The sequence below is a fragment of the Alosa sapidissima genome, chromosome 1 (assembly GCF_018492685.1).
Source record: "Alosa sapidissima isolate fAloSap1 chromosome 1, fAloSap1.pri, whole genome shotgun sequence".
Taxonomy (NCBI): domain Eukaryota; kingdom Metazoa; phylum Chordata; class Actinopteri; order Clupeiformes; family Clupeidae; genus Alosa; species Alosa sapidissima.
The window spans coordinates 35,919,714-35,946,665 of record NC_055957.1 but is presented as its reverse complement, the minus strand read 5'-3'; the positions used below and the strand labels follow the sequence as shown (position 1 = coordinate 35,946,665).

The 26,952-nt window shown below is 40.6% G+C and overlaps 2 protein-coding genes across 7 annotated transcripts; one reads left to right on the top strand and one right to left on the bottom strand.

Moving 5' to 3' along the window:
* The first annotated feature begins 4,127 nt into the window (after window positions 1–4,127).
* fam114a1 (family with sequence similarity 114 member A1) lies at window positions 4,128–12,026 on the top strand. 2 transcript variants are annotated; one of them, XM_042097717.1, is made up of 13 exons: window positions 4,128–4,337; window positions 5,051–5,374; window positions 6,845–6,929; window positions 7,008–7,207; window positions 7,394–7,528; window positions 7,787–7,939; window positions 8,158–8,284; window positions 8,612–8,694; window positions 8,833–9,039; window positions 9,192–9,331; window positions 9,593–9,665; window positions 9,746–9,799; window positions 10,029–12,026. In XM_042097717.1, exons 2-13 carry the CDS (start codon window positions 5,057–5,059, stop codon window positions 10,146–10,148), a joined length of 1,695 nt encoding a protein of 564 aa, XP_041953651.1. In that variant the 5' UTR covers window positions 4,128–4,337; window positions 5,051–5,056; the 3' UTR covers window positions 10,149–12,026. The 2 variants fall into 2 exon arrangements, with proteins under 2 accessions (XP_041953651.1, XP_041953640.1); XM_042097706.1 differs by having other exon boundaries at window positions 4,129–4,337; window positions 8,158–8,326.
* LOC121713281 lies at window positions 11,076–25,593 on the bottom strand. 5 transcript variants are annotated; one of them, XM_042097805.1, is made up of 11 exons: window positions 25,504–25,593; window positions 16,931–17,131; window positions 16,398–16,649; window positions 15,415–15,528; window positions 14,387–14,455; window positions 14,190–14,237; window positions 13,493–13,564; window positions 13,365–13,397; window positions 13,051–13,104; window positions 12,765–12,824; window positions 11,076–12,289 (listed from the first exon to the last, which is right to left on the bottom strand). In XM_042097805.1, exons 1-11 carry the CDS (start codon window positions 25,574–25,576, stop codon window positions 12,207–12,209), a joined length of 1,059 nt encoding a protein of 352 aa, XP_041953739.1. In that variant the 5' UTR covers window positions 25,577–25,593; the 3' UTR covers window positions 11,076–12,206. The 5 variants fall into 5 exon arrangements, with proteins under 5 accessions (XP_041953739.1, XP_041953764.1, XP_041953729.1 ...); XM_042097830.1 differs by lacking the exon at window positions 25,504–25,593 and adding an exon at window positions 18,225–18,308; XM_042097795.1 differs by lacking the exon at window positions 25,504–25,593 and adding an exon at window positions 18,028–18,299.
* Window positions 25,594–26,952: the final 1,359 nt, after the last annotated feature.

Sequence of the window (26,952 nt, the reverse complement as noted above, 5' to 3'; positions counted from 1 at the left end):
AAAAACCTCTGCTTCTGCAATGATATCAGTTCAAAACAATATATCTCAGCTGATAATAAACAAACAACTAAATAATTGACACACAATTGATTTATGTTGGGTAAATTGGGCCAACCATAGCTGATTCCAGTCTGGCTTAGACTCAGTGGCAGGGGTTATTTTTTTCTATTACATTGACACGTACACAGTAAAAGGAGGACTTTGAGGAGTGATGTTTTTAGAAACAGAAACAGAAAAAGACAAACACTGTAATGTCTGGATGAGGAAGAGTAAGAGCAAGGGGCCCAGGGAGAAGAGCAGGAGCAGTGAGAGGAGCAGTGAGAGATGCAGGAGCAGTGAGAGGAGCAGGGCCAGGGAAAAGAGCAGGCCCAAAGAGAGGGCAAGGTAGAGGTGTAAGAATGCGTGGTGGTGGCATTCCAAAGGTTGCAAGTGATGAAATTCGTGCCACTATCATTGACCATGTAATCAATGCGATGTTGATGAAAACATGTGGCCTAACCCTGAAGATCCTGAAGATCACAGAAATTAGATGCAGTAATTTTGTGCTTTTTTTAGTCCCTCCCCCTTTTTATCTGGGCTTTTTGCTGTTGTTTTTTTGTTCGGAATGCTCTTGTGTTTCATGGATATTTTGTTGTTTACTGAAAGCAATACTGTAAAACTTTTTCTGTTCTATCATACTGTAAACAGTACTTCTATTGTACCTCCTGTAGTAAACAGTAAATAGGAAAAGGAAAAAATAAACTGATTTGCTTTTTTCTGGAATGCTTTTGAATGTGAACATAACATGTGGACATACAGTTCCCAACCAAGACATTTAGTGTAAAAATTGCATGCAAATATCTGTAAAACTGAAACATAAAAGTCTATGCCGTTTTTGTAATGTCAACAATAGTATTTTGAAACCAGGGGCCCGTTGCACAAAACTAGGATAAGGGATTAAGCCGGGATATCTTGGTTATCCTGGCTCAATTTATCTGTGATCCAGTTGCACAAAAGCGGGATAGGGGGTAGCAAGATATGTTATGGTATAAGTTACCATGCCGATTTATGCTGTGGAGCTAGCCTGCTCCAGACCAGGCTAAGTTCCAGGATCTATTTAATCTCATCCCTTATCTCAGTCAGCAGTCACCACAAACGGAAACTAATAGTTATTCCACTGCCCACTACACATTGTTATCACATATACCTAGACCCACTGTCATTATTTAAACTTTTTTGATTAATAATTAACTTTTACATACTCGGCATTCCCGACCTGTCATGCGACAATGTGACGTCACATGAGTGCATAACCATTTCGCACGTGGTGGCCGCGTAACTAGTTGCAATATTCTCCTAAACAGAGGTGTTGCTGTTTGTTGCTGTTGTGTAAAGGCTATCGCTACCTACTGCACACCGTAGAAGAAGCAATGAAGCCGCTCTAGTTGCCATGGTGAATCAGTGAATCTGTGATCGGTGGCGGGGTCTGTTTGAGGGAGCCCTGAGCGCGCACTTATCCAGGATAGGTTTCACCTGGCTTGATGAATCCGTGTCTGCTCATCCTGGCTTGCTCGTTGTGCAACCAATTGAGCCTGTACGCTCTTGTTTTGGATTCATACACGGGTTTCCCATTTACCAACAAAACTAGATGCGCGCGCAGCCGTGAGGCAGAAGACGCTTGGTGGCCGTCCACAACGCTATAAACTTAACCTAAATAGTCGGCTGCTGTAAGCTACAATCGGATTTTTTTGTATAGCCCTGTTGTCTCAATGATAATAACATCTCATTTCAGACTATATTTCAAAGTTTGACGTTCATTTGAATGATTAATATAACATCGTATTTTGTCATTTTTGGCGAAGACATGCATTCCGTTAGGGATATTGAACATATTTAACATTCTCTAACCATCGTGATTTCGAATTGGTGCAGTTTTCAGCACAAAAACTCATTTTATTCTTTTGCTCTTTTGCATTGCTCTATGCTGTTGGTGCTTTCTGCCTCTTGGTTGCGCACGCATGTTTTCATGACGTTCCATAGAAATCCATGTATTGAGCGCAGCTCAGTAACTTATCCCGGATGTCTTAATTCTGCTTTTGTGCAATAGGCCCCTGGTGTACTTTGATTGAATGCTTGTACCTTGTGAAGTGAAAACAAGTGTCATTCTTTGACAGAATAATTTCATTTTGAGTCAGATTTCCAGTGTTTTGGTAAAGTTAGTGTGTGCAGAGAAATATGTGTTAGTAATATATTTAACAAAATGTGTTTTTGAGAAAAAAATTATCCATTTGGCCAATTGTGTTTTCTAGGTGTGAGTCTGTGTTAAGAGTTTAGAAAAAGTATCTGAAGTATGGGTAAGGGTCCGTGTAACGCTTTGCAGTGCTTTGTTCTATCTGCTCCATCCATCTGATCCAAATAAAAATGTGTTCAATAATCCAATTTTCATTTTTTTTTAACTGGTCAGCAAATAGATAATTGCTGGTATTTTCTAAATGTGTCATTAGTCACGCAAGATAAAGAAAAAAACAGAAACTGGATTGGAAACAAAAGTAAAATTCAGTTAATATCGGATTTTTGCCTTTTTTTTACCGTTTTTGTTGGGGTGAACCACAAGCGTAGGGGGGTGACCTGATACATATTGGCGCGCGGTGTTGGTGATCACATTTTATCAGCGGATGTAGAGATGGAGGGCTATCAAACACAGTTCAGCTTGCATCAAGGTGCCAAGCGATTGATAATGTCAGCTAGAGATCAGAACTTCAGATGCAGAGGGAGACATTGCTGCATCCTGATATACGTGTGTAGAATGTTCATGTTCTGGGAGGCTTTGGAGACCTACATCAGAGAGGGTTCAAGCGGAGTAATCAAGAATCTTTGCCTACATGATCCAATGGACTTGAGCCGTAGTAGCCTATAGCAATGTAGGCTATTTGCTGTTGAAATTAATAAATGGATAAACTGATAAATTAGGCATAGGCCTACTCATTGTTGTGTCTTAGCCTAATGAAACCTGGTCTAGCGTAAAGTGTTAAATAAGCAAAAATGTCTCACGTCAAACAGTGCTTGGGGTAGCCTGTAGACTGACGTCTTCTGCTTTGGGGAATTATTTGCTATGGCATGGCCATGGTATTCAAATATACTGTAGATATGTTCAACATAGGCTGAAAGTTATGTTTAACGTGCCATCTCCCAAAATCGGCGAAGTTTTAGTTATTAATCTCTAAAGTAATGAGTCAAAATCACGCACAACTTCAGGCGGCGCTCTCTTCCATCAGCCTGGCCCAGCTAGATGCTGTTCTCCCCCCGGTGCTCGTGGTTCAGTCCAACCAAAAGCTCAAAAAAGGAAAATAAAAAAATTGACGCATCATTTCAATGTTTAACTTCTCAACAGAAAACCGTAACTGTGCTCAATTGAAAATCAAAATATGCAACAATCCCATTTACTGTGCCGTCCTAAAGAATGGATAACGGATTTTTAAGCCTATTTTTATATTTTTTCATGTGAATTCTGCAAATAGAACATAGCACTGCAAAGCGTAAGCTCTTGTTAGCGATTGAAAAAAACTGTAGTTTCAATTTCAACTGTTTTAGGCTAAAACCTGGCAACCCAAAACCCAAATAAGGAAGCGGGTGCCGACTGCGCAGCCTGAGTCTTGTCGTAAGCAAGCGGGCTAGTTGAATGGCCTACTCCAGAACTAGCTGTTGTGAAATTGTTGGGAATTTAATTGATTAACACATCACATAAACTGTTATTGAGTGTTGTTGATACACTGAACTTGTGCCCTCGGAACCAAATCTGACTTTGGAATTTTGGAAGTAGACTGCAGGCAGGCAGCTGGTGGATACATAACTGGCATGCGTAAGGTAAGGTAAAAGCAACGACCGAAATGCAGTGTTGAAACACGGAGCGTATTAAATATGCAAAGACAGATCCGGTATAAACACTGACCCCCCCCCCGAAAAAAAATCTCCCGTTTTTGGAAAGCTAAATGTTGACAGGTATGGGCCTGGGCCTATTCATTTATAGTCTATTAATAGAACATAAGGACATTCCAAATGCAAAGTTGCACCTTGCAATGTGGGGTTTTGCCTCTGGAGTGGGTTAGATGTTTGATGCTGGTAAAAAACAATGCATTCCCACCCAGGGCTGAGACGATGTTCTACTTTGAGATTGATCTGTCTTCAAGTGGACGTTATCGCCTGGACTGGCTATACTACAAACTTTGGTCCTAATGACACCATAGCCTATTCCCCCTGACGTCACTCACAACAACACATGGCACTAGATGCCGACGTGGCGGACGAACTGACTGACTGGGCGGAAAACTCGGGAGAATCAGAGACTGACCAAGGAATTGGTAAGGCATCTCAGACATTACAGTAAACGACAGCAAACGTCTTTGCTATGTTGTAATTGTGAATAGTGCGTATGATATCGACATGCACTGGATTTTGCTGAATTGCTTTTTGTCTGCGCAGCTCCATTTTAGAAGGCTAAAATGGATAGTTCGCTTATTTGTTGATTTTGTTAGGCTATGTCTGCTTGGAGGCCTATATGAGTTATTCGGCCTATGTCTAGAAGCAAAAACAACACCATAACCTGATTTACGAATAGCCACATTAATGTCCAGAGGTAGCCTAGGCTAAACCGAGTAGTTTCGTTCAAACTAACTTAGTTGTCACGTCCGATAATAATGCTGTTGGGTTGGTTTGTTTTGACTCCCAGACTGCCGTAGCCTAATTTACGAAATGAACTGTCAGCTCATTTGGATAGGTTATGTTCCCCTTAGCTTGTGTTGATAAAAAGCTTCCGATCATGATTCTTCACTTTTTATTTATTTATTTATTTATTTAGTTAGTTAGTTAGTTTTGTCGCTAGATGGAGACATCTGACAGTTAGGCCTAGTCTTATATGGCCGCGACTTTTGAGGATGCTCGTTTGTAAATCAGGCATGCGGCACAGTTATGAATCTGTTTTCAAATGTAGGGTTTAAATTTAGATAGGCTAGAATTTGCTCCAACTTCACAAGATGTGCCTATTCATGTTCATTTCCTTCTTTTCCCATCTAAGAGCACCATGTCACAGACCAATGCTGGGGAGGATGCCTCCTCTATCTCTGACTTTGTATTATCCGAAGACATGGGCCCACCCAAAGACAAGACTTCTTCAGAGCAGGATATTCCTTCTTGTGTAGATGACACAGCTCCTCCCATAAATCCAAAACCTTCACTGGCTGGAGATGAACCACAAGAGACTGATTACCATGATGAGGGCAACTCCGCTAGTATGCCACTATATCCTCAGGATGACCAGCCAGGCACTGAGGCTGAGGGTCAGGTAGCTGAATGCAGAGAGTCTGTGAACTTGGAACCTGATGGATCAGAGGAACCTGAGGTAGGATACGGTTTGTGTGGGATGATGTGTGATGTATGTCAGCTAATTGACTTGCCTCAGAGAGACTTGTTTGAGGTAGAAACTGCCATGTATGTATAAAATTATTTTTGTACACACTATTGAAAACTATTATTAATTATATATTTTGAATATGCAGTTTTTTTTTTATTTTGAAAGTAAGAAATCTACTGAATGATAACAGCTAGTATCTGAAAACCATTTAAGAGCATAGCAGTTGAGCAAGATAGGCTAATCAAAGCAACAAGCCTACTTAAACTCGCTATTTAAGATGAGCAACCTCATAGACATGCTGTAAGTTTTTGCTTGAACCGAAGGAAATCTGTAGCTGTCTTGAGTTCGGGCTGAGTGATGCAGATGTTTCTCCCATGAATTCTATCTTCTCAGCCATGTTCAGTTAGGCCACACTGCATTGGTAATGTTAAAGGCACCTTCACACTGGTCACGTATTCTGTGGCTACTAACTCCCAAATATCCTGTTGATTTTATCCCAGCTTCCCCTCAATTTAAGAACTTTAGTTTAGTTCTTCTGTCATTTGTGTGCTGTGCAAAGTTGAGTGACAGAAATCACAAATGACTCCACATATTAAAGTCGGATGTCGGGGAACATGTTTTAGTAGATTAGTTAAATCTACTGAGTGCTACTGGCTCAGCGTTGCTACTCCCTATTGGGAGCTGTTTTAGGAAATGCTGAAGACTTTCCTGGGTTACCGGATCATAATGCATTGTATCAAACCAGCTGACAAATACAAGCCCTCTGGATATGGATTGTGAAAACCCAAATGTTCACCGGAAAGATGCAGCATGTGTCACCTGATTAATTTTTTTTGATCTCAGTATCCTTTTGGCTCAGCTGTGAAAGCTTCTGGCTGATATCTTGTAGACTGTCACCAAAGAGACTGGCACATGCTGTTACCTCTAAGCCAGCTGGCTACTGGACAATGGTGATCTACTGGACAATGGTGATCTTTGTCTATGTCAAGGGGACCTTGCCAGTGTTTTGAGATTCAAGGGGCAGTCTTTTAAGACCAGTCAAAACATTAGTGCAATAGGTTGTTTAGTAAACAAAAGCTTAATATAATATAATGATCAGTACTTACATGTCATAGAATCCCAGTTTAATCCAGTTTTCCTTCACTCTTTATTAACTGCATGAATAGGCAAGTACCTTGTTATTACACAGTGTTTACAAAGTTAACTCCTACTTGTGTTTTCACGTGCTAGATATATTTAATTTGAATTATGACTTAAATCCCACTTTGAATTAGCACTATATAGGCCCTGTATGTGTCTGTCTGTAGAGTGGTGGGCTAACCTTCTTCTGTTTCACAAGTTTGCATTCTGAACATCATGAGAGAATGTAGGTACTGAATCTGTGCAACATTTTGTAATTGATAGAATTTATGACCATCTTTCTCTTGTATGGGATTTGATGTGTGTTTGTTCGTACAGCCATCCGTGGACACTGCAGGCAAAAGTTGGGGAGGCTGGGGTGTGTGGGGGAAGTCCCTTCTGACTAGTGCTACCTCCACTGTTGGTGAGTAATCGTGGCAGCTCAATTTTGGGGAGTCCATTCATCTCTTTGGTCTGTACAAAATGTGTGCTTGACTTTCAGGCCAGAGCCTGAGTTCAGTGCGAGAGAAAGCGGGTGTGGCCCTGCGCCTGCCACAGGCTTCTTTGTGTGAAGAGGCCGAGGAGGCCGCAGGGTCCTGTGCTGAAGGCAGCAGACCAGAGGAGCTCACTCCACCCTCCACCTTGGCCTCTCTGCCGGCCAAAGGCGTGTTCTCCACCATCACCAGCGCTGTGCAGAACACTGTGAGTGGCCGTCCGTCCGCGCTCGCCTTCGCTGCCCCATTCATTATTTCATCACTTAGTAACCATCTTCTGTCATTTGTGTGCTGTGCAAGCTGACTGACAGAAATCACAAATTACTCCACATGTTAAAGTCGGATGTCGGCAAGCATGTTTTCAGTTTTCATCCTGTATCGATCACTCCATCAGGGCAAGTCTGTGATTTCTGGTGGCCTGGATGCTTTGGAATTCATTGGGAAGAAAACCATGACCGTCTTAGCAGAGAGCGACCCGGGCTTTAAGAAGACCAAGACCCTGATGCAGAAGACTGTGTCATTGTCTCAGGTAAAGAAGGGAGAGAGTGTGAGAGAGAGAAAAAGAAAGATAAACATCTTATGTATGAATTCTTTTTTTGTGTTTTGCTTTGTAGTTTTTCGTAGATTTTTTGTTTTGTTTTCTGTATCGTAAAAATGTTTTTTTCTGTTTGTGGTTAGAGGTTGGCAAGAACTGTAATTAAACAGGTAATTTAACAAGTAAGCAATTAAACATTTTCATTTAGATAATACAACTTTGTGTGTGTGTGTGTGTATTTTGGGTATGTAGATGCTGAAGGAGGCAAAGGAGCGAGAACGGGAAAGATTAGGCAATCAGTTGGTGTCTGAACCAACAGCCCACTATAGCATCCTGTTTGATGACTATCAGGGACTGTCTCACTTGGAAGCTCTAGAGATCCTGTCCAATGAGAGTGAGGCCAAGGTTTGCCACACACACCAACCCACATGCATTGTACCGGAGCACACACTCTCCAGATCAAAGTCATTCTTAAGTGTTCAGTAGTCCAAACTGACCAGATAGTGGTCCAGACTGAAACAGACTTTACCTACCAAACCTATTTGGAACACTATTTGGAACACTTCATGTGGGACTAGTGGCGTAGTTGTAACTGCATGTAACTCTCTCTCTCTCTCTCTCAGGTGCAGGCTGTACTGTCCAACCTGGGAGAGGATGAGTTAGATAAACTGAAGACAGAACTGGTTGCTATAAAGGAGATCTTCATCAAAAGAGATGAAGAGGAAGAGGCCCCAGCACTAGAGGAAAACGGTGATCTACTTTCTTCCCAAATAGGCTCCACCACCCACTTCTGTGAGTCCCTCAGACAGTCAGGTCTGGGGCCCTGTCATACGTAGCTAGATTGGGATAATCCTATTGCAATCAAAGGAACAGTATGTCTCTGATTGGAACAACCAATGGTGCAATTCTGTGGGATTTAATTTAAGCTGTGGTGGACATTTCATACCCATTTACTGCATGTATACTTGAGAGGAGAGACAGTGAGAGTGAAATGAAATGATCTCATTCTCTCTCTCTCTCTCCATCTCTCTCTGTATTGTGTTTGTGTGTGTGTGTGTGTTTATTTGTTTTTATCAGCTAATGGGGAAGAATTCGTCAGTGTTCTCACAGAGCTTCTCTTTGAGCTCCATGTAGCTGCCACACCAGATAAACTCAACAAGGTGCAGTTTTACTAAACATGGCTCCCCCTCTATCCTGCACTGTTACAGCGTGTAGTATACCAAAATATTCTCACGTTAAACATTCTGCAGGACTGTAGGCATTCTGCTGACACTCTTAACACTTCATACTTCACACAGGCACGGGTCAGGGCACATGACTGGGTGAAGGAGGTGGAGCAGCCTGTTGCCATGGAGGCTGTTGAGGAAGCTGTTGTAGAAGAGAAAAGTGAGGAGTCCGCCCCCTCCACAGACTCAGGAGAGAATGTGGAAGAAGGAAGCGTTTCTAGCGAAGGAAAGAATGAGGAGAGGAGAGAGACCCAAGAGGATGCTTCTGACTGCGTGGAGGTAAAACAGCCTACTTTGTGTGCTGAATAAGGTAGCATATGAACAATCATCCTTGGAGAATTTTACTACAAAAAAGTTTTGTAAACTGTGTGCGTGCATATGTGTGCGTGTGTGTGTGTGTGTGTGTGTGTGTGCACTCATGCATTGTGCAGCACGTGTACCTGTCCTCAGTGGGTAGCTTGGCTGAAGTGACAGCACGCAGCATAGAGCAACTTCATAAGGTGGCAGAATTAATCCTCCATGGACAAGACTTGGAGAAAGCAGCGAGTGAGCAAGCCTCCATACTTGTCAGGTAAAGTGTGTGTGTGTGTGTGTGTGTTAAATAGATTGGCAGCTGTGTATATTTTCACAGATTGGGAAGCAAACAAAAACGTCTTTTTTTAATAAAAGTGTCTGCTACAGTCAACATTGCAATATCGTAACAACGAGTCTCAGTAGCTTAGTATTGCTCCCCTCTGTGATCCTACAACGGTACAACGGTTCACTTTAAAAAAACAAACAGCTGTGACCATGCCTTTCACAGTGTCTTATTCTGGCTTTGCTGATGTTTCAGGTTGACATTGGCTATGTGTAAGGAGGTGGACTGCCTTGCCAGAAAGTTCTGTGATACTTTACTTAGTATGGGGGTAAGTAAGACCATCACAAACACAAAACAGCAAAATCAAATCTATGCTATGGCTCTTCACTAATTCTCTGTATACTGCAGTGTCACAGAAAAGCAGAAGAGTTGAACCCCCTTGTGGATAGTGTGACTCTGGAGGTAAGTGGATCGCACCATACATCCTTCTACAATCTGAAACACATGTGTATATACAACAGACTTTGACTTTGGAATGTGTGGGATGTAGTGCCATTATTATTAAGACATTATACTTGTCAATGCAAGCTCCCATATTGGCATTCACTTCTAACATTTTTGGATAATTCATAAGTCTTCACACAATAATAGGCCAAAAGCACATCATGTTGTTCCTGTCCATACTCTACAGGGTTCAAACAGCACCACCTACATCCACAATGCCTTCCAGCTGCTGCTGCCAATCCTGCAGATATCACACATCCAAATCAGCAGGACCAAACAGCATCCAGATACAGTCAGCACAGACTAGCATGCACACCGTGATTGTAGTAATGGATAGATTCTGTGGCTATAACATTTCTCAGTTGATTCATTGTGTATGTGTGTGTGTGTGTGTGTTTGATGTTGCTTGTGTGTGAATGTGTTTGTATGTACTAGAAGAGCTTTCTGCAATAACTAAAGAAAATGTAGATTAATGTCGGACTTTGTTCTATTGCATTGCCAAGATTTCAGAGTTTTTTGTAATTACTAAACAGTTGCTGGACGGGACTACAGTGCCCTCACCATGTACTGTAATGGCATGCCTGGTAAAGTTGACTTAAAAAGGTATAAAAATCATCTTTTGGTGAGAAAAAATAATATCTCGTAAAGAAATACAAACTTTTATCAAAAACATGTGCCACAATTACTGGCACCCCTAGAAAATTATAAACAAAATATTTTTCTTTTTCATTTGTGCAGAGGTCAAATGCCCTAGTCATTCTTCAACATGTGAAAGACAAGAGAATACACAATTCAAATGAAGGGAGTGTGTTGACCTCTGTTAGTTAGGAAATGGCTATAAAAATAGGTACTTGTGTTCTATGGTCAGACGAAATGAAAAGTAAGTGTTTTGGTATTAAAACAAAGAACACTGTTGTAAAATACTGTGTCATCCTTAAATACAGGGGTGTCAATAATCATGGCACATGTGTTTTGGTAAAAATATCTATTTACTTCAGGGTTGGATTTTTCCTCATAATAAATGACCAAAAGATGCTTATTATACCAATTTTTACACAACTTTGGCCAGGATGCCAATAAATGTGGAGGGGCAGCTTTGGCCAAATCCATTATAGCTCAAGAAGCATATGCCAAAGGTTTTAGGTTATACCTAAACATTTTTGAGCCTTAATTCTTGATATTGACATATCCTTAATTCCATACACCCACTAAAACTGAAGAAATGTACAGTGACTCCATTCCATAAAACATTTATTTTACATAAATTATATTTCTCATTTTTTTTAAATAATACTATACAATATTAATGTGATTTGCACTTGTTTACTTATTTTGTTTAACAAAACATGAGAACTCCCTCCATACAATATGGTGCCATTTGAATATACAAGCTACTACTCTGTCTATGACATTTCCTTGAATCTTAAAAGATTTTCATTGGTCTAACTTGCGTTTCAGAACCGCTACTTTGTAATATAGACAAAAATGTTACAATTGGTGCCTAAGCTGTTTTACCATCATGAAATTTAGAAATTGAATTGGTTCCCTTCTATGTATATGTTAGGTGGAAAATGTACATATCGCCAATGTTTTTCTTTCACCGAAAGAGTAAAGATTTAGATATAGATAAGTTTTGTTGTTTTACAACACAGCTGTGTCTCCAATAGGAACTGTGTCTGTTCACAAGAATACAAATCAATCAGATCATGTCGTTACTTTTTCTTGATTGGCTTAAGAATTTGCATTGATGGCAAAACTCATTATCAGTATTCTATATTTTGATTCAGTATTGAATATTTTGTCTGGAAGATTTCATCTTTATATTATGAAGGGAAATTTAGGAAGTGAATATTATATTTAAGATGGCTTAGGCAGTAATCATTAAAGAAGCTTATCTAAGCTTATGTATTTCACTCCAATGTAAACTAATACCTATGTAAAAAAAAATGAACTGTATATTTGATTATTCGGATTGAAGCATCTGCACAACATATATATTGCCCTCAGACATGACTCCACATGGAGGACAGTGACCTGATAACGGGGCCGGCTACAGCAGATGTGTGTCTGTATGAGCGCATAATGCCCTACAGTTGCTTCTTGCTTATCTACTCCTCCTGTGGACCTTGTATGAGCTTGTAGAAACCCATGTTTTAATATGTGAATAAAAACAATCCCACCTACAGTATGTTTCTATTTTAAAGTGGTAATGTATGTGTACATCACACTAGTACCATACTCTCCATCATTTTTAAGAAATTTGCCATAAAAACGGTCCCTCCATACAATGCGTCCACCAGAATGTTTTCCTGATAATGAAATCAAGAGCCATATTATTGAAGATGAAGGATGTCCGCAAACACGTTCAGTTATACCAGTCCTCCTCATCCTCTCGTGTGACAGACATCAAACTGAGGGGTGGTGGGTGTCCACGGTGGTGCAGCTGAGCTAATACAGGAAGAAGGGGGAGAAAGAAAGACACTTGATCAGTTGATGCTCTGTCATGCTCTGTGGTCATAACAGAGGGCAGATGTTTAAATAGAAATAAATACAAATCATTTCTTTAAAATGGATGATGATGGGATGAATAATATGTCATGGCAGTAAAGAGTACTAGAAACACCCTAACAAAATAAGTACAAAGTCTTCAGTCAATCCTCCTCATTGCTGTGGCCATTTATGATCCGAGAAGCAACGTACTCAGACAAAACAACAAGATTTCAAAATCTCAAGAGTCAATTCAGGTTACAATGACCCCAAGTAAGCATCTCAGCCAAAACCGTTGGCTTGCCTTTTCAGCAGCTGATGACTCTTAATCATTCAAGGCTAAAGGCTAAATGAATGGCTAAATCATTTAATCAAATGCATCCTTGTAACTAATCCACCACAATAACTTCTAACGATGTTCTATGGATTCACTTACACAGTGGTCCCCACTGACTGTGACTGAAGTCTTGGTTCAGCAGCAGTGAGCCCCCACATTCTAGAAGGTAGTCAGACAAAACTATGACAGGTACTTCACTATAGTCTATTCATAGTCATTTCAAACTACTATTTCGGCTATTTGAAAATATAATTTACTTTTGTGTGTATGTGTAAGACAAGCAATAAGACACATTACATTACATTACAACAATTTAGTTGTGAATTCAGAAATTAGATATTTTTGGGAACACACATCACAAACACATTATTTTGAAGTCACTTACCTTGTACCTCGCCACTGACTTCATGATTTTCAACTTCACGAATAGGTGAGAGTCCTGTTCAAAGTATCCTAAGTTAGAAAATAAGCTTCAACTCTCTCTTTCTCTCTCACACTATTCTACTATCTTCTATATTGTGGTAACCTATATTAATGTCTTATCAGTAAGCAACTTTACCAAACCTTGAATGAGTGTGAGGAAATAAAGACCAAATCTGCTTGTACACACACACGTACGCACGCATGCACACACGCACACACACACAGACACACACACACGCCAAACACATTTGTTAACAATAGGAATAAGTAACAAACCTTTCCTACACCTGTAGACTTTAAGAAGTGTCTCTGTTGTGAAAAATGACAAGTTATATTAGTCTTATTTGTTCAATATTTTTTGTATGGTGATTTAGAGATTAGGTAAATTGTATACACATAAGGACCATTAGGAAGGAGGGAAGGCCAGATGTTATCTTCTGCTTCCTCCTGGGGTGAGACTTCAGAGAACACATCTCCTTATGAAAATATAAACAGACAAAATAATGTTAATAATGTAAATAATGTTAATAATGATCAAAATCATAAAAATTCATTAGTAATTTCCAAATTGACTGAAGTATTGTGCTAACATGGTTTCGGATAGATGCACTTTAGGTACCTTTATGGCTCTGGATGCACTCTCTCTCTCTCTCAACATGGAACACTGACTGTCTATCCATATAGTGTAAAATACAAGTTAGTTCCAGAGCACATTGTTGGAAAGTCTTCTCTCCCCCCATGCATGCAAATCTCCAGTTGTACACTAGAGGGAATCTGCACTAAATATTGTTGCTGGCCGTTGAACAACAGCATGTGTTTACTATTCCTTCCAGGGCTAAACGTTAACTTTTAAAAGTGGTTAAAAGTGGTTGCCAGCTTGGCAACCAGGCATGAGGTTTTGGTTGCCAAAGCAAACCAAATCACAATTTGGTAGCCAAGGGCAACCGATCAACCATTACTGTCGAGCCCTGATTCCTTCTAAGGCCCTGCTATATGAGAAAGTGCCATTATAGATCATGCTTGTATGTGATAAGGCAAAGAATATGCTGTGTGACTGTTTCAAATGTACATGTGTAAGTGAACTGTAAAAAAGGCTGGAACCTGCGGAGCCTCTGGGTGGTAATGCCAGATCTGGTATGTCAGCACATGCTGAGGGAGAGAGCATAAGGGAAGTATAAGCAACAGTGTGAACATTAATATAAGATGAAAGCAGCTCTGCAAGACCAACACACATAACATTCATGATGGCACTTTCACCTTTTACATATTATCTTCACTGTTCTAACTAGAATTCTTACATGTACTTCTTCTGATGGTGAGTCGACGACAAGGTTGGTCTGCACTGTCAGGAAGACGCTCAACTCTCCCTTCAACAAAATAAAAAAGAGCGTTATTTCACTAAAGAGCACCAACATGACTTACACAAAATATTTATGTTGTTCCTGGTGCCCATTTAGCATAGAATTAAGAACAAAAACATAATTTCTACAAAAAGGATACGGTGAAATTGTGTAGAAATACCCAACACATTTTTAAAATTAACCACTTCTGTATAATAATAATAATAATAATAATAATAATACATTTTATTTAAAGCGCCTTTCAAGTCACCCAAGGACACTGTACAATAAGACAAAAGGATATCGACATAAGAGTAGCATAAAAACATCAGACAGAGACAGTATACAAGAGAACATAGACAAAAGCAACATATACAGGGACAGTACAAGTAGACAGTACACTTAGTAAAACACACTATACATTCAGCAGGAGACAGACATTGCCAACAAAAGTAGAGTAAAATAAAATAAAACAGTAATAGAGGAGCAAGTGGGATGGACGAAGTGGCTGGATATCAGTGTCATCTAGCTTTATTGACTACATGCAAGACAATGCAAATAAAATAATCCACAAAATGGCAGAAAAAGGAAAGGTCAAGCAAGAGTAGTGTGAAGTGTCCTATCAATTGAGCGATTGAGAGTGACTAAACATGCCCCAAAGCATATCTTATATATGCTTTGTACATACATCTTACAGGAATAGAATCCAAGCACTAAAATTGGTTGAATGTCAAAATTGGATTATTGCTGGAACCAGAGCCATTATCATAGCCATCTCTCTCTTTATCTCTCTCTCTCTCTCTCTTCCTAATGCAAAAGAATATATCTTCATCAATATAACTTACATCTGTGATTGATAAATTGATAAGACCATTTAAGTATACAGTATATCTACATTGTTTACACTTTGCAGACACTGCACGAGTATCAGCGTGTCTTATAGGCCTAGGCCCAAAATAATCTCCAGCCAAAACAAGGGTACTTACTCTTCAGAAGCAGTGTCCTGCAGAGAGTCTGATAAACAACAGTCACCACCGTTATAGATATCACAACAAGGACAAGAGCAAGCCACACACGCTGGCTCAGACATTGTCCATTTCCTGGGTGAAAGAGGGAAGGAAACAATCAGTTTCAGTTTTGTGTGTGACTGCATGTGGACATTTTAATATGACTGGTTAAAGCAGCATTTTAAGGAACCCTTTAAGGCAGCTGGTTCTCAAAGTGGGATCTGTGACCCATAGCCAAAGGGGTCCGCGAAACAATTAGCTTTGAATGCTAAAGTTGTGCTTTATCATTAAAAATGCATATTTATGATGATGATGACGATGTGATGTGATGAGATGAGTTAGATGATCTATGATGACACTTTCCACCAATAAAACAAACAAATAGTGTGGGAGAGAGCAAGAGACATTTACTGAATGAATAAATGTCTATTGCTCCCACCCATAGCCTAACTTTGATATGATTATGACAAATCACGTCAATGAATGAATGAATCACTTGAATCACTTTACTCAGGTCACGATGAACCATTCTTACTGCTGCTTAGATTTGCTTATTTGCCAGCAAGCTAGCTGATGGCAATGTGGAGAAATGTCAGTCCATACTGTCAACACAAAATCCAAAGTTGAAAAAAGACCAAGTTACTGCGGGATAGCGAAGCTGGCCACAACTTCAGAGAATACAAATGCCATCTAAGTGTACAAGTGGTAGTAAGCATATGTTTAATTGTTACGATTATGAGGGGGTACTTGGAATATGTTCTCTCACAGAAGGGCTCCTTGGCACCATAAGTTTGAGAACCCCTGCTGTAAGGAATCCTTTACCTTGGTAAGGTTTATTTAAGAGCCAGTTTGTTGACCATGTATATATGAAGACAGAAACAGAACATACAACATTTAACCAGTATTTAAACATTAACCACAGCGTGCATTCTCAGCAGGTTTGTCTGCATATACTCACTAACCTTTCATTTGATGAGGGAAGTAAAAGGTTTCTGTCTGATTTCTTCGTTGAACATGTAGGAGACAGTGATGTGGAGTAGGAGTGCTATTCTGTAGGAGGTTCTGGGTTTCATTGGGGCTCATACAGCAGTGGAAGAGCCCCTGATGGGTTTCTGAGCTTATAAGAGAACTGGCATTTTTCAAATGATAATGGTTGGTCACATTACGTGCTGAGGGACTGTCAATCTGGACCAAGAGAGACACTTCCAGTGGGTCTATAACAAATGGGAATGAAGCAAGAGACAAAGTCAGCTATAAAACACACACACACACACACACACCAATATTGTCTGATAGTTGCTTCACAAATTACATTCATGTAGTATTTCTCATTTATTTTAGGCTCATTTATTCATTTGGCACTTACACTTTTATCCATAGCGACTTACATCATGTACCTTTCGGGCTACTGTGCACTAAGCAGTGCCATTTACATGAGTGCCAATCAAAAGCTTATTGTATATGCACACCAAAAGGCTATAGGCGTAACACCTACCTACAACAGAGCCATTTCCAAAGAGATTTGTTAGGTCGGTCTGTGTTTCACACAGCCAGTATGAGATGTTCTGCTCTGTGGTATTTGTCTCTCCACTGCAGGGTTGGTCCTTCACCCACGTGCCCACTGACATCTCACACCCACCATCAGAGTGGTCTGCGCAAGGCTTGAAGCTCTCACAGCAGAAGGATATCTTTAACCCTAAACAGGAGATAGACAGATTGGGTGTTGACTGTTCACTGAGAAGTAAAACTCTTGTGTATCTTGACGATCTAACTGAATTCCAATACAAAATGTGATGGCATAAATTGGTGTGCGCTCAAAAGAAAGAGATATTCTGTTGCTGTATTAATCTGGTCTATTCATAATAGTGCCTTTTAAGCAGGTGCATACATTTCAGATTACGAGATATTCATTTCCAATATCTGGGAGTTCACTTCACATGCAGGAAAATATCAGAGAGTATAGCTCACTCCTGACAGAATTATAGTATAAGTGGATGTCACAAAGACAAAAATTAGGAGATAATTTGATGATTGTCACCGTCTCACAACCCATCTCTTCATGATGCACCTATCTTCAGCAAAAGCAAAAGAATCATTACAGACAACATTTGCTTAATCCCACTCTTTTTCAGGTGGTTTCCCCACAAATAAAGTGTAAAACTCTGTCAAATAGGATTAGATAGAAGAGTCAAGTGCTCAGCCTAGCCTGGCTAGCTGTCTAAATGGTCTAATGTCAGACTCAGACCATATAGGGACCTATTTTAGTATCTTTGTGGGTGGAAATGAGGTAACAGTTGCAGTACTGCCTGTGACGACCCAATGAGGTGAGCTTTATCACAAAACTTCATATGCCAAACTTTTGTTTATTTTCCAGATGTTTAGATTACTGAAAGCATTAATACAGTTTATATAATGTATGACAAGAAGACTACTTTGGATGGCTACATTTTCAGGATTAAAAGACAAAATGTGATTAAATATCTAGTAATAGGTGTAGCTATTCCACAACAAAGTCACATGCCTTCAGGACACCCAGTCTAAATGTTCCATGTGAGGAGCTGCATGTCCCACATACCCCTCTGAGATACCCACCTCGGGGAGAGAAGAACTCTGGCAGGCACAGGATGAATGCCACGAGAATGACCACGAGGAGTTTGGTAAGTGCGGCACATGTCATGACAAACACGAGGGAAGAGAGACAGACTAATATGCTCTGAGACTGACAGGTGCTCACATCCTACATATATAGAATTAAAAAAAAACACTCTACCCTAAAAAATGTAAAATGCCTGTAGTCCACTGAAAACATGCATCTGTTCTTTTGTGTCCCGCGTTTCAGTTACTTCATGAAACGCCACCTCAATGCTCTGTTTCCTGTCTTGACAAACTTCCTGTTTTATGCAACTGATAAAGAGTGAAAGAGTGTGGCGTATGATGCATGAGCATCATACATATATAAAGGGGTGTAAAGGTACACATATTCGTACTGAACCATTTAGGTTCAATACAGATGCATACCAAATAGTCTTTACAGTAGGCTTTTTTGCTTGCAAACCATGTTTCAAATTTGAGTTCCCACACAAACATTTTATGTTGCGGATGTCAGTTTAGTCAATTCATGTCAAAATACTATTCCCATTGCGCATTAAAAATATTGTCAGTGGTACACCGGTAAACCGAGTAAACCGGGGTACACATCATACCATGATTTTTGTATATGCTTCACCCCTAGTATATAATATATATATATATATACAGAGAGAGAGAGATAGAGAGAAAGAGAGGGTTCTTTAATGATCTTTGCGCTCACAGATGTTAAATGGTTTCATATGACAGCCTAGCCAACAGATATAATCCTATCATATGATATAGGTAATGATATAATACTATCATATGATATAGAACATAGGACCCAGGGAATAGGGATGACCCCATATAATATCATATGATATAGGAAAAGTAAATCAGTGACCATTGGACAGACCATAGTGCCTGGACGTTTGCATCCATCAAAATGTTCTTTTTTCTGTTTTTTGTTTTTTCCCTCAGAGGTGCAATTGTTATCGAAGTGCAGGCCCAAAGTGCCTGAAGGTGCCTTACATGTCATAAAGTGAGATATCTTGGAGATTGCACAGTAGTCCCGCTATTGACTACAATTTTGAGTTATATATATACTAGAATAGGATTACCAAACAGGGCTTAATCCATTGTGTTTCATCTACTTACTAAACAAATGATAATCTGGCTTCAGAATTCTCTTGTCTTTTGTAATGCATAGGCTTACATGCATCATCTTCAATATAGAACAAGGCCCTACAGATTCATGGAATTAATCTTTGTTGTGAAAAAATAAACAAATAAGTAGGCTACATTGTCAGCCTCTTGTGGGGGTGGAGGGCGATGGGGGTAGGGTGTTGCATAATGAGGACAAAACAAAACCCTGAGCGGCCAACACATTTAGCCTGAGAAGCCCAGTGAAGGTCACTCAGACACAGTTGGCCATCAGGGAAGGTAAAGATAGCGTACGAATGGTCGATGTCCACCAGTGGGGTATACTACGAAGCACGTTAGACATATCTAGGCTATGTAGACATATCGAGGCTTGACAAAGCCTTGACTCAGGGGTATACGTTAAGTGATACTACGATTGCAGTTGTGATATATTTGTCAAACTAGGCTTTCAGCTCAGATCTGTGCGCGTTCTCGGTGTTGGGATGACTTTGGCCAATCGTGTAACGTGGAGACGCACAAGACCGCCTCTATTTAAAAACAATTACTTCCGCATTCATGAGCGATAGCTTAATCTACACTTCGGTCATTTTTTGTGTCTAACCTATAACATCAAATAAATCAATTGTCATCAGTTGTTGTATGGTATGCACGTCCATAGTGGGATATTTGCACGCACAGCACTATTAAAGTGCATTCGAGATTCAAAATGTTAGTAGAGGCGGAGCTCCACCTGTAAGATATATGACAGAATCCTACACGTGAGATAACTTCGTTTTTAAGACAATTGATTGGTCAGTGTGCGGTAGATTACACGATTTGAGCTATAACTTAGCACATAACCTCCTCCTGACCAGGTTTGGTTGACAGCATAAGATACCATGGTGATATAGCGACACTAAAACAGATCCACTTTCGTGTCACAGCATAGCCTGGCTTTGAGCGCAACATACCTCACTAATCAAGATTCGTAGTACACCCCACAGGAGGAGACTTAAGCCTAATTTACTGTAAACTCCTGTAATAAAATCATTAATGCATTGTAATAGGCTTCGCAACCTTAAGACAGGCCTATAATGAATGATTTATGCAAACTCTGGATTTTACGATAATTTGTAAATTTGAATATGTCATTTTTTATTGAATAAAAAACAATCCTCCTAATGCCCCCATGGGTTATTCTGCCGCCTGATTTGAAGTTACCGTATTAACTCTCCAGGTGTTATAGTAGCCTGGCCATCATGTAGCCTATGACTAACGCAACAGGTATGAAAAACAATAACACTAGGCTATTCATGGTCTATAAACTCATTCATCAAACACCGTCTCTCGTCAGTTTCAGTCACCTCGGATGCCCAACCCGCGCCTTTTCTCGCTCTACAAAGCGTCATGCGAATATAAGTAGCATAGTAAAAGCGAGTCGTGAGTGGCAACCAAATGATTGACAACTTTTCATGTCGCCATCCCCATCTTCAAACTTGTTTGAAAGCAGGGTTTTTATTGCTTTTACCTTGCTAATGCCATAGAATGCGCTCACTGAATCACAGCCAGTGAAGCAGTGGAGGCCAATTAGGGCATCTGAAACTTCATCTCCTAGCTGTCTGCAGATCTTTTGAACATCAACAGTGCGCTTGCTTTCCCCCTTCCCCTGTGTGGAAATACAGGTTTACTCCAATGGCTTTGCAGAATGTCAGGCAAAGTATGAAGACATCTGTGTCAGGACTGTTGACTACAACATTGGCGCTGTACTTGGAGGCATCGGCAGAGTGAAGTAGCATTCGGGTGTCTGCTTCCTCTTGAATTGTATACAAGGCTGGCACTGGGAATACCTCAAGTTCTGTACCACTGCCGTTAATTCTGATTGAGTGACACTCAGACCCATGCCCAACAATCAGTGTGATGTCCTCAATGTGGTCCTTCCCAGATTTGCTCCATGATTCATAAATAAATTGTTGTAATTGTTCCTTGTTGGCACCACAAGACAAGAACTTGCTTTGGGGTTTTCTGGTCAGGGGAATATGGTAGTTAGCTGGCAACCTGTTTTAGCTCGTCTGTGGCGTTCTGCATTTTGTGCTTATTGTTTTGTAGGTGTCAGGAACAAAATGAACAACTTTAGATTTACTCAATTTGGCTGCATTGATCAAGTACTTCAGCACACCCATTGCAAAGTGTCCGAAATGTATTTTGGGGTTTCATTGTCTGTATTAATGCCATTGCAATATATACATTGTAAGTCTAATTTGAATGTACTGTATGTGGATACCAGAAAAAACTCAATAAAAATAATTTCATATATATATATATATATATTAATGCCATTGCATCATACACCAAGGTTGAACCGTCTGGTATCTGAGTTGTGGTTGGGAGCGAGTTTGATGAATCCTCTAAAAGTGCATTAATTTGGCCTTGTCTGTTTTAACCAGAGAGCCATCAATGTTTGCAATGGCTGCAGGAAAGGGCCCAAGACTATAGACAAGCATTCCTCAATGTCTATCTTCCACACTGTGCCAACCACAATTAGCCTTGCAAAAAGTTCTCTGTCTGCTTTGATGGCAATCTCTCGGTCTCTCACCTTGGTGACACTTGATGTAGCTGTGTCCTTAAATGTCTTGAGTTTCATTTTTTTCAGTGGTGCATGAAATTCTACCTCATCTGCATTGAGGCGCTGTTTAAAGAATTGTGCAAATGCCATCTCTCCTTTCTCCTTTGCAGTTAAGAGATCAACAGAGACTGAGTCTAAAGCTATTTGACCTGATGTAATGTGGTAAATCTCTTTGTAGTGTTTGATCGAATAGGTTAAGCATGTTTTGAATGGTTGACATAATGTTCTGAACATCTTGTTCGTCCTGAGTCATTATTTTCTCTTCCAGTTCTGTTCTCTGTCTTGTTGTGTTGTTCTGCCCAGCCATGTTCCTGACCTCCGTTGTTATTGCTCTCTTGTGCTGTGTCAGTGTCCACCTGTGGACTGCTCCCTTGTTCTGCAGTAAACCCTGTAAGTCCACCTTTGGTCTTTGAGTCCTTGTTTGCTGTCTGCTCTATAACCTGGTCACATGCAGTGCAGGAAAAGGCATATGCCTTTGTGCCACAAAATCACCAGATTGCACCTGAGTGTAGATTATTGGATGAGTGTCCGGTAGAATGTTCATCTCAAGCCAGTATGCTGATAGGTATCGGCTGTAATTCACCCTGTCATATACGCAAAGAACCATGGCAGCATTATACGGATACAGGAAAGATGTAGACTCCAGTTCGCCTCTCGTGTGGCCCTGATAAAGCATAACAGATCCTCCACCATCTTAATGTAAGAACTCCAAAATTGGAATGTTTTACTCCCTTGTTGTTTGTTGAATGTGTCATAGCCCTCAAGGATGGTGTTGAACTCCTTTGTTTGAATGATTACTTGAAAGTCCTCCTTAGGGAAGGCCCTCTGGAGTTCAGCAGCAACACTTAAAGCGGTTTCTCTCTGGTCGTGAGGTAGGCTCTCCATGTATGCTTTCCAGCGTAGCCTCTGTAGCGCTTCACACAGCAACTTGTGGCTCCAAATGCTTCTGTTGTATTGGTGACCTGTTAGAACTCCAGCATCAACAACATCAGCTTCAATTAAAATGTCTTGTAGGCCAGCATCCCCAAAACGCTTGCCAATGCAGGACAGGAAAGCCATACAGGTGTGAAACTCACCCATTCTGATAACCAGTCTTTTTTTGTATGTTTCATTACTCCACCGTATCTCTTGAGCTTTGGCATATATGGCTTGATCAAAGACTAGAACTATTTCTTGAAGATTTAATTTGTCTGCTATTTCTGTTGACCTCTTCAGAATGGTTTGTACAGTTCCCAGTTCTGTAGGACTTCAATCACTGGAAGGTATCCAATGTTGGTTGGTGGTGGAATTTGAACCTCCAAGGATGAGTGTGTTGAAGCCAGTCCATCCAGGAAGGATTTTAGAGTGGGTGGTAGTCTTCATCAGGGTGTAGGCAACATCTAATCTCTGTGCTACTTTCCTGGATGTTGTGTGGTACTCCAAAAAAAAATCCACACATTTTCCAAAATGTTCTGGGCCGGTCCTCTTTTTTCTAATGTAGGTCTCAATTTTAGTAGGGGGTGGATCAAGAGATCTCTTTCTGTTTTTTTTAGGCTCTGATTGATAGGTGTAGGTTTATGAAATTGAATTGTTTTTTGAATTATAATGCCATTTGTGTTGTGTGTCGTACCCTTTCCAGACAATTTTTCCTATCCAAAATCATTGTTATCCCAAACTAGAGTAACTTGGCTATGAATTTGGATATTTTGGGGGATGTATGTTTCACCCTGTTCTATTTGCAGCTGTGCCAGAGCTGTGTCGTGTTCAAGGACCAGTGAGTTTGAGGAACAGTGCCCCAGACCATTTGGTAAGCCGATCAGCTGTGCTGATCCAGTCAGGTGTCTCACTGCCATAGTTAATGCACAATGTTTAGGCATAAGCCATCTCCCCTTTGTGGACAGACTCAAAATGTCCTGACACGTTGAGACAATCTTCTCCTTTTCACTGACTTTCACTCGTTCATTGTCAGTGCAAGGTTCCGTTTTCATGCCAGTCCAGGCTATAAAGTTAAAGAGCCTATTTGGGATAAGGCTTGAGGCAGAGGCAAGTGTTAACTGTTCTGCTGTTGGTGGCCATATAAGTTTAGGGGTTGACTTGAAGTTGTCCTCTATGACCTCTCGTAGGATCCTAGCTGCATGAAACAAGAGTCTCCTCTCATTTGTGTCATCAGTTTGTATAGTCTCGGCTTCATCTGATGAGTATTCCGATGCAGATGATGAGTCTGAAGTGGTTCTATCTTGTACCACTTCGTGTGGTGTCAAATCTTCTACATATACAAAACCATGCTTTGACAACCTTTGAAACTTTAGGAAAGGATAGGTATTTTTCATTCTTGCTTTTAAGGCTGAAGATAGGTAAGTAGAGATATCAAGTGCTTCCGTTTCATGGACGCATTTTTTAAACAAAGCATTTAACTTTGTTCATTTCACCACCTGCCGCTTCCTCAGCAGCCTCTCCTCTACAACCGCTGTGCTAAACTGACTGTATCCAGTCTCAAACTGACACTGTCCTTTGCGGTCTTGGAGCTCTTTTTTGTAGAGGAATGCAGTGTAGTTACGGTAGCACCTGCAATTAATAGTATAACCTTAGTAAACATATTTCAATGTGTGTGTCAGTGTGTCTATAGTTGTGCTGTCAAATTTCCATGTCATTACATCCCTACCTGAAATGGTACACCGCTTCTGAGGCAACAAGATCCCTTCCACGAATGTGAAGAATCAGGTCTTCATCTTTTCTTAACTCTGCTGCTAGAAGCAGCTTGCCAGCGGTGAGTGTCTCGCAGTGCTGGAGATTCTCCTTGACCCTCTTCCGGTCATGTTTTTGAGTAAAGTATCGCTCGCGTCTGCATATGATATATTGTCTTGGGAGATGTGGTGCTCTCTTTAGGCGATTTGGAACCTCTGGTACAGTTGAGCGGAGTACATGGAGAACTTTAGGCAGTGTGTCTGCTTTGGAGCTGAGAAGTGGACTCTGTTCTTGCTGATCTGGTGTTGGGTGGTAAGTAAGTGATGCTCATTATAATTGTGCATATATTATTTAGTTTGTGTTCTTTTACAGTTAGTCTGGCAGCTCATTGATGGTTTAAAATGTGTTTGAAGTGGTATAGTTGTGTTAAAATATAGCCTATTTTACTTTGTTCAAAATGCTCCAAGCTGCCAGACTATTACTGTTTTGTTGTTCATTTGGTCTTGTACAGTGTTTGTTTTGTGCTCCTTATTGTCATTGTAAACTGATTTCATCCTTTGTAAATGTAAATGAAGACATAAATTCAATAAAGACATAAATTCAACCTTTAAGTTCATCACTGTTTTTGTTCTATTAAGTCTTAGTGTAAACACATCCAGGTTAACTTGGGGCAGCCGTGGCCTACTGGTTAGCACTTCGGACTTCGGTTGCCGGTTCGAATCCCGACCAGTAGGCACGGCTGAAGTGCCCTTGAGCAAGGCCCCTCACTGCTCCCCGAGCGCCGCTGTTGATGCAGGCAGCTCACTGCACCGGGATTAGTGTGTGCTTCACCTCACTGTGTGTACACTGTGTGCTGTGTGTGTTTCACTAATTCACGGATTGGGATAAATGCAGAGACCAAATTTCCCTCACGGGATCAAAAGAGTATATATACTTAACTCAGCCATGTACTTTACCACCACCAACAGCTATAATTGCCCTCTGAACCTAACCTGATGCGCCAGCAACATGTTCAAATATTAACTTCAAACTTTATGTAAAAGCATCAATTTGAAATGCACATTACAAACCTGTAACATTCTCGACTGTTTTTACTCTCTTCTTCTGGGCTCGTTCTATGTTTCTGATGTTGGTGTACATCATGTAGCATTCCCTATGGTAGCCTAGCCAACATTAGCTGGAACCTCTGGGATGTTGCAGTCCTGCTTGATGTTGAACAGCTGAACAGCGCCCGCTGCAATTTGGCTCTCCTTGGTGTTTAAACCAATACTGCACAAACCTTGACCAAGTTTTGACCGAAATTGTCAGCCTCTTGTGGGGGTGGAGGGCGATGGGGGTAGGGTGTCGCATAATGAGGACAAAACGAAACCCTGAACGGCACACATTTAGCCTGAGAAGCCCAGTGAAGGTCACTCAGACACAGTTGGCCATCAGGGAAGGTATAGATAGCGTACGAATGGTCGATGTCCACCAGGGGGAGACTTAAGCCTTAAGCCAGGCCTATAATGAATGATTTATGCAAACTCTGGATTTTACGATAATTTATAAATTTGAATATGTAATTTTTTATTGAATAAAAAACAATCCTCCTAATGCCCCCATGGGTTATTCTGCCGCCTGATTTGAAGTTACCGTATTAACTCTCCAGGTGTTATAGTGGCCATCATGTAACCTATGACTAACGCAACAGGTATGAAAAACAATAACACTAGGCTATTCATGGTCTATAAACTCATTCATCAAACACCGTCTCTCGTCAGTTTCAGTCACCTCGGATGCCCAACCCGCGCCTTTTCTCGCTCTACAAAGTGTCACGCGAATGTAAGTAGCATAGTAAAAGCGAGTCGTGAGTGGCAACCAAAAGATTGACAACTTTTCATGTCGTCGCCATCATCCCCATCTTAAGCGACGTAGTAACAGGTAAGGGTGCACATTGAATTACAGTATTCGGATGTACGTTGTGTCGGGTATCAAATAACTCATTAAAAGGGGCCAAGTCTCAGCCCTTTCTACCCAAATAAGGGAAACATAACGCCCGCATGTTATGCAGGAAAGTGGCGTGTTAAAAACTGGCCTCATTGATCGTAACGTTAACGCCAGATCAGTTTAATTTGTGTGACAAATTTTGCCTGGAAACGGCTTTGCTTCACTGACACCTTGAAATTCCTCTTACTACGACACTGGTATTCCTAACTGTACTTATTGATTGGGGAAAGTGGGTTGTTGCTGGTGTGAAACCCTAACTAGCCTTTGTTAACGTTAACGTTACCAGTTCGCACTAGCTAGATATAGCTAACTATGCTATCATTACTAACATCTTTCAGTGACATTCATCTACGAAGACAACATTTTAACTTTAGTCGGTTCCCGTCTCTTCGTACTGTCCATTTTACCTAACTAACTTTAGTTGGTTCACAATAAACTGGTGATCAGTTCACTGTAACGTTAAACATCAGTTACGTTTGGTATTGCTTGCCACCACAAGGTAGCCCGGACAGCAAACATTGCTAACTTGAAAC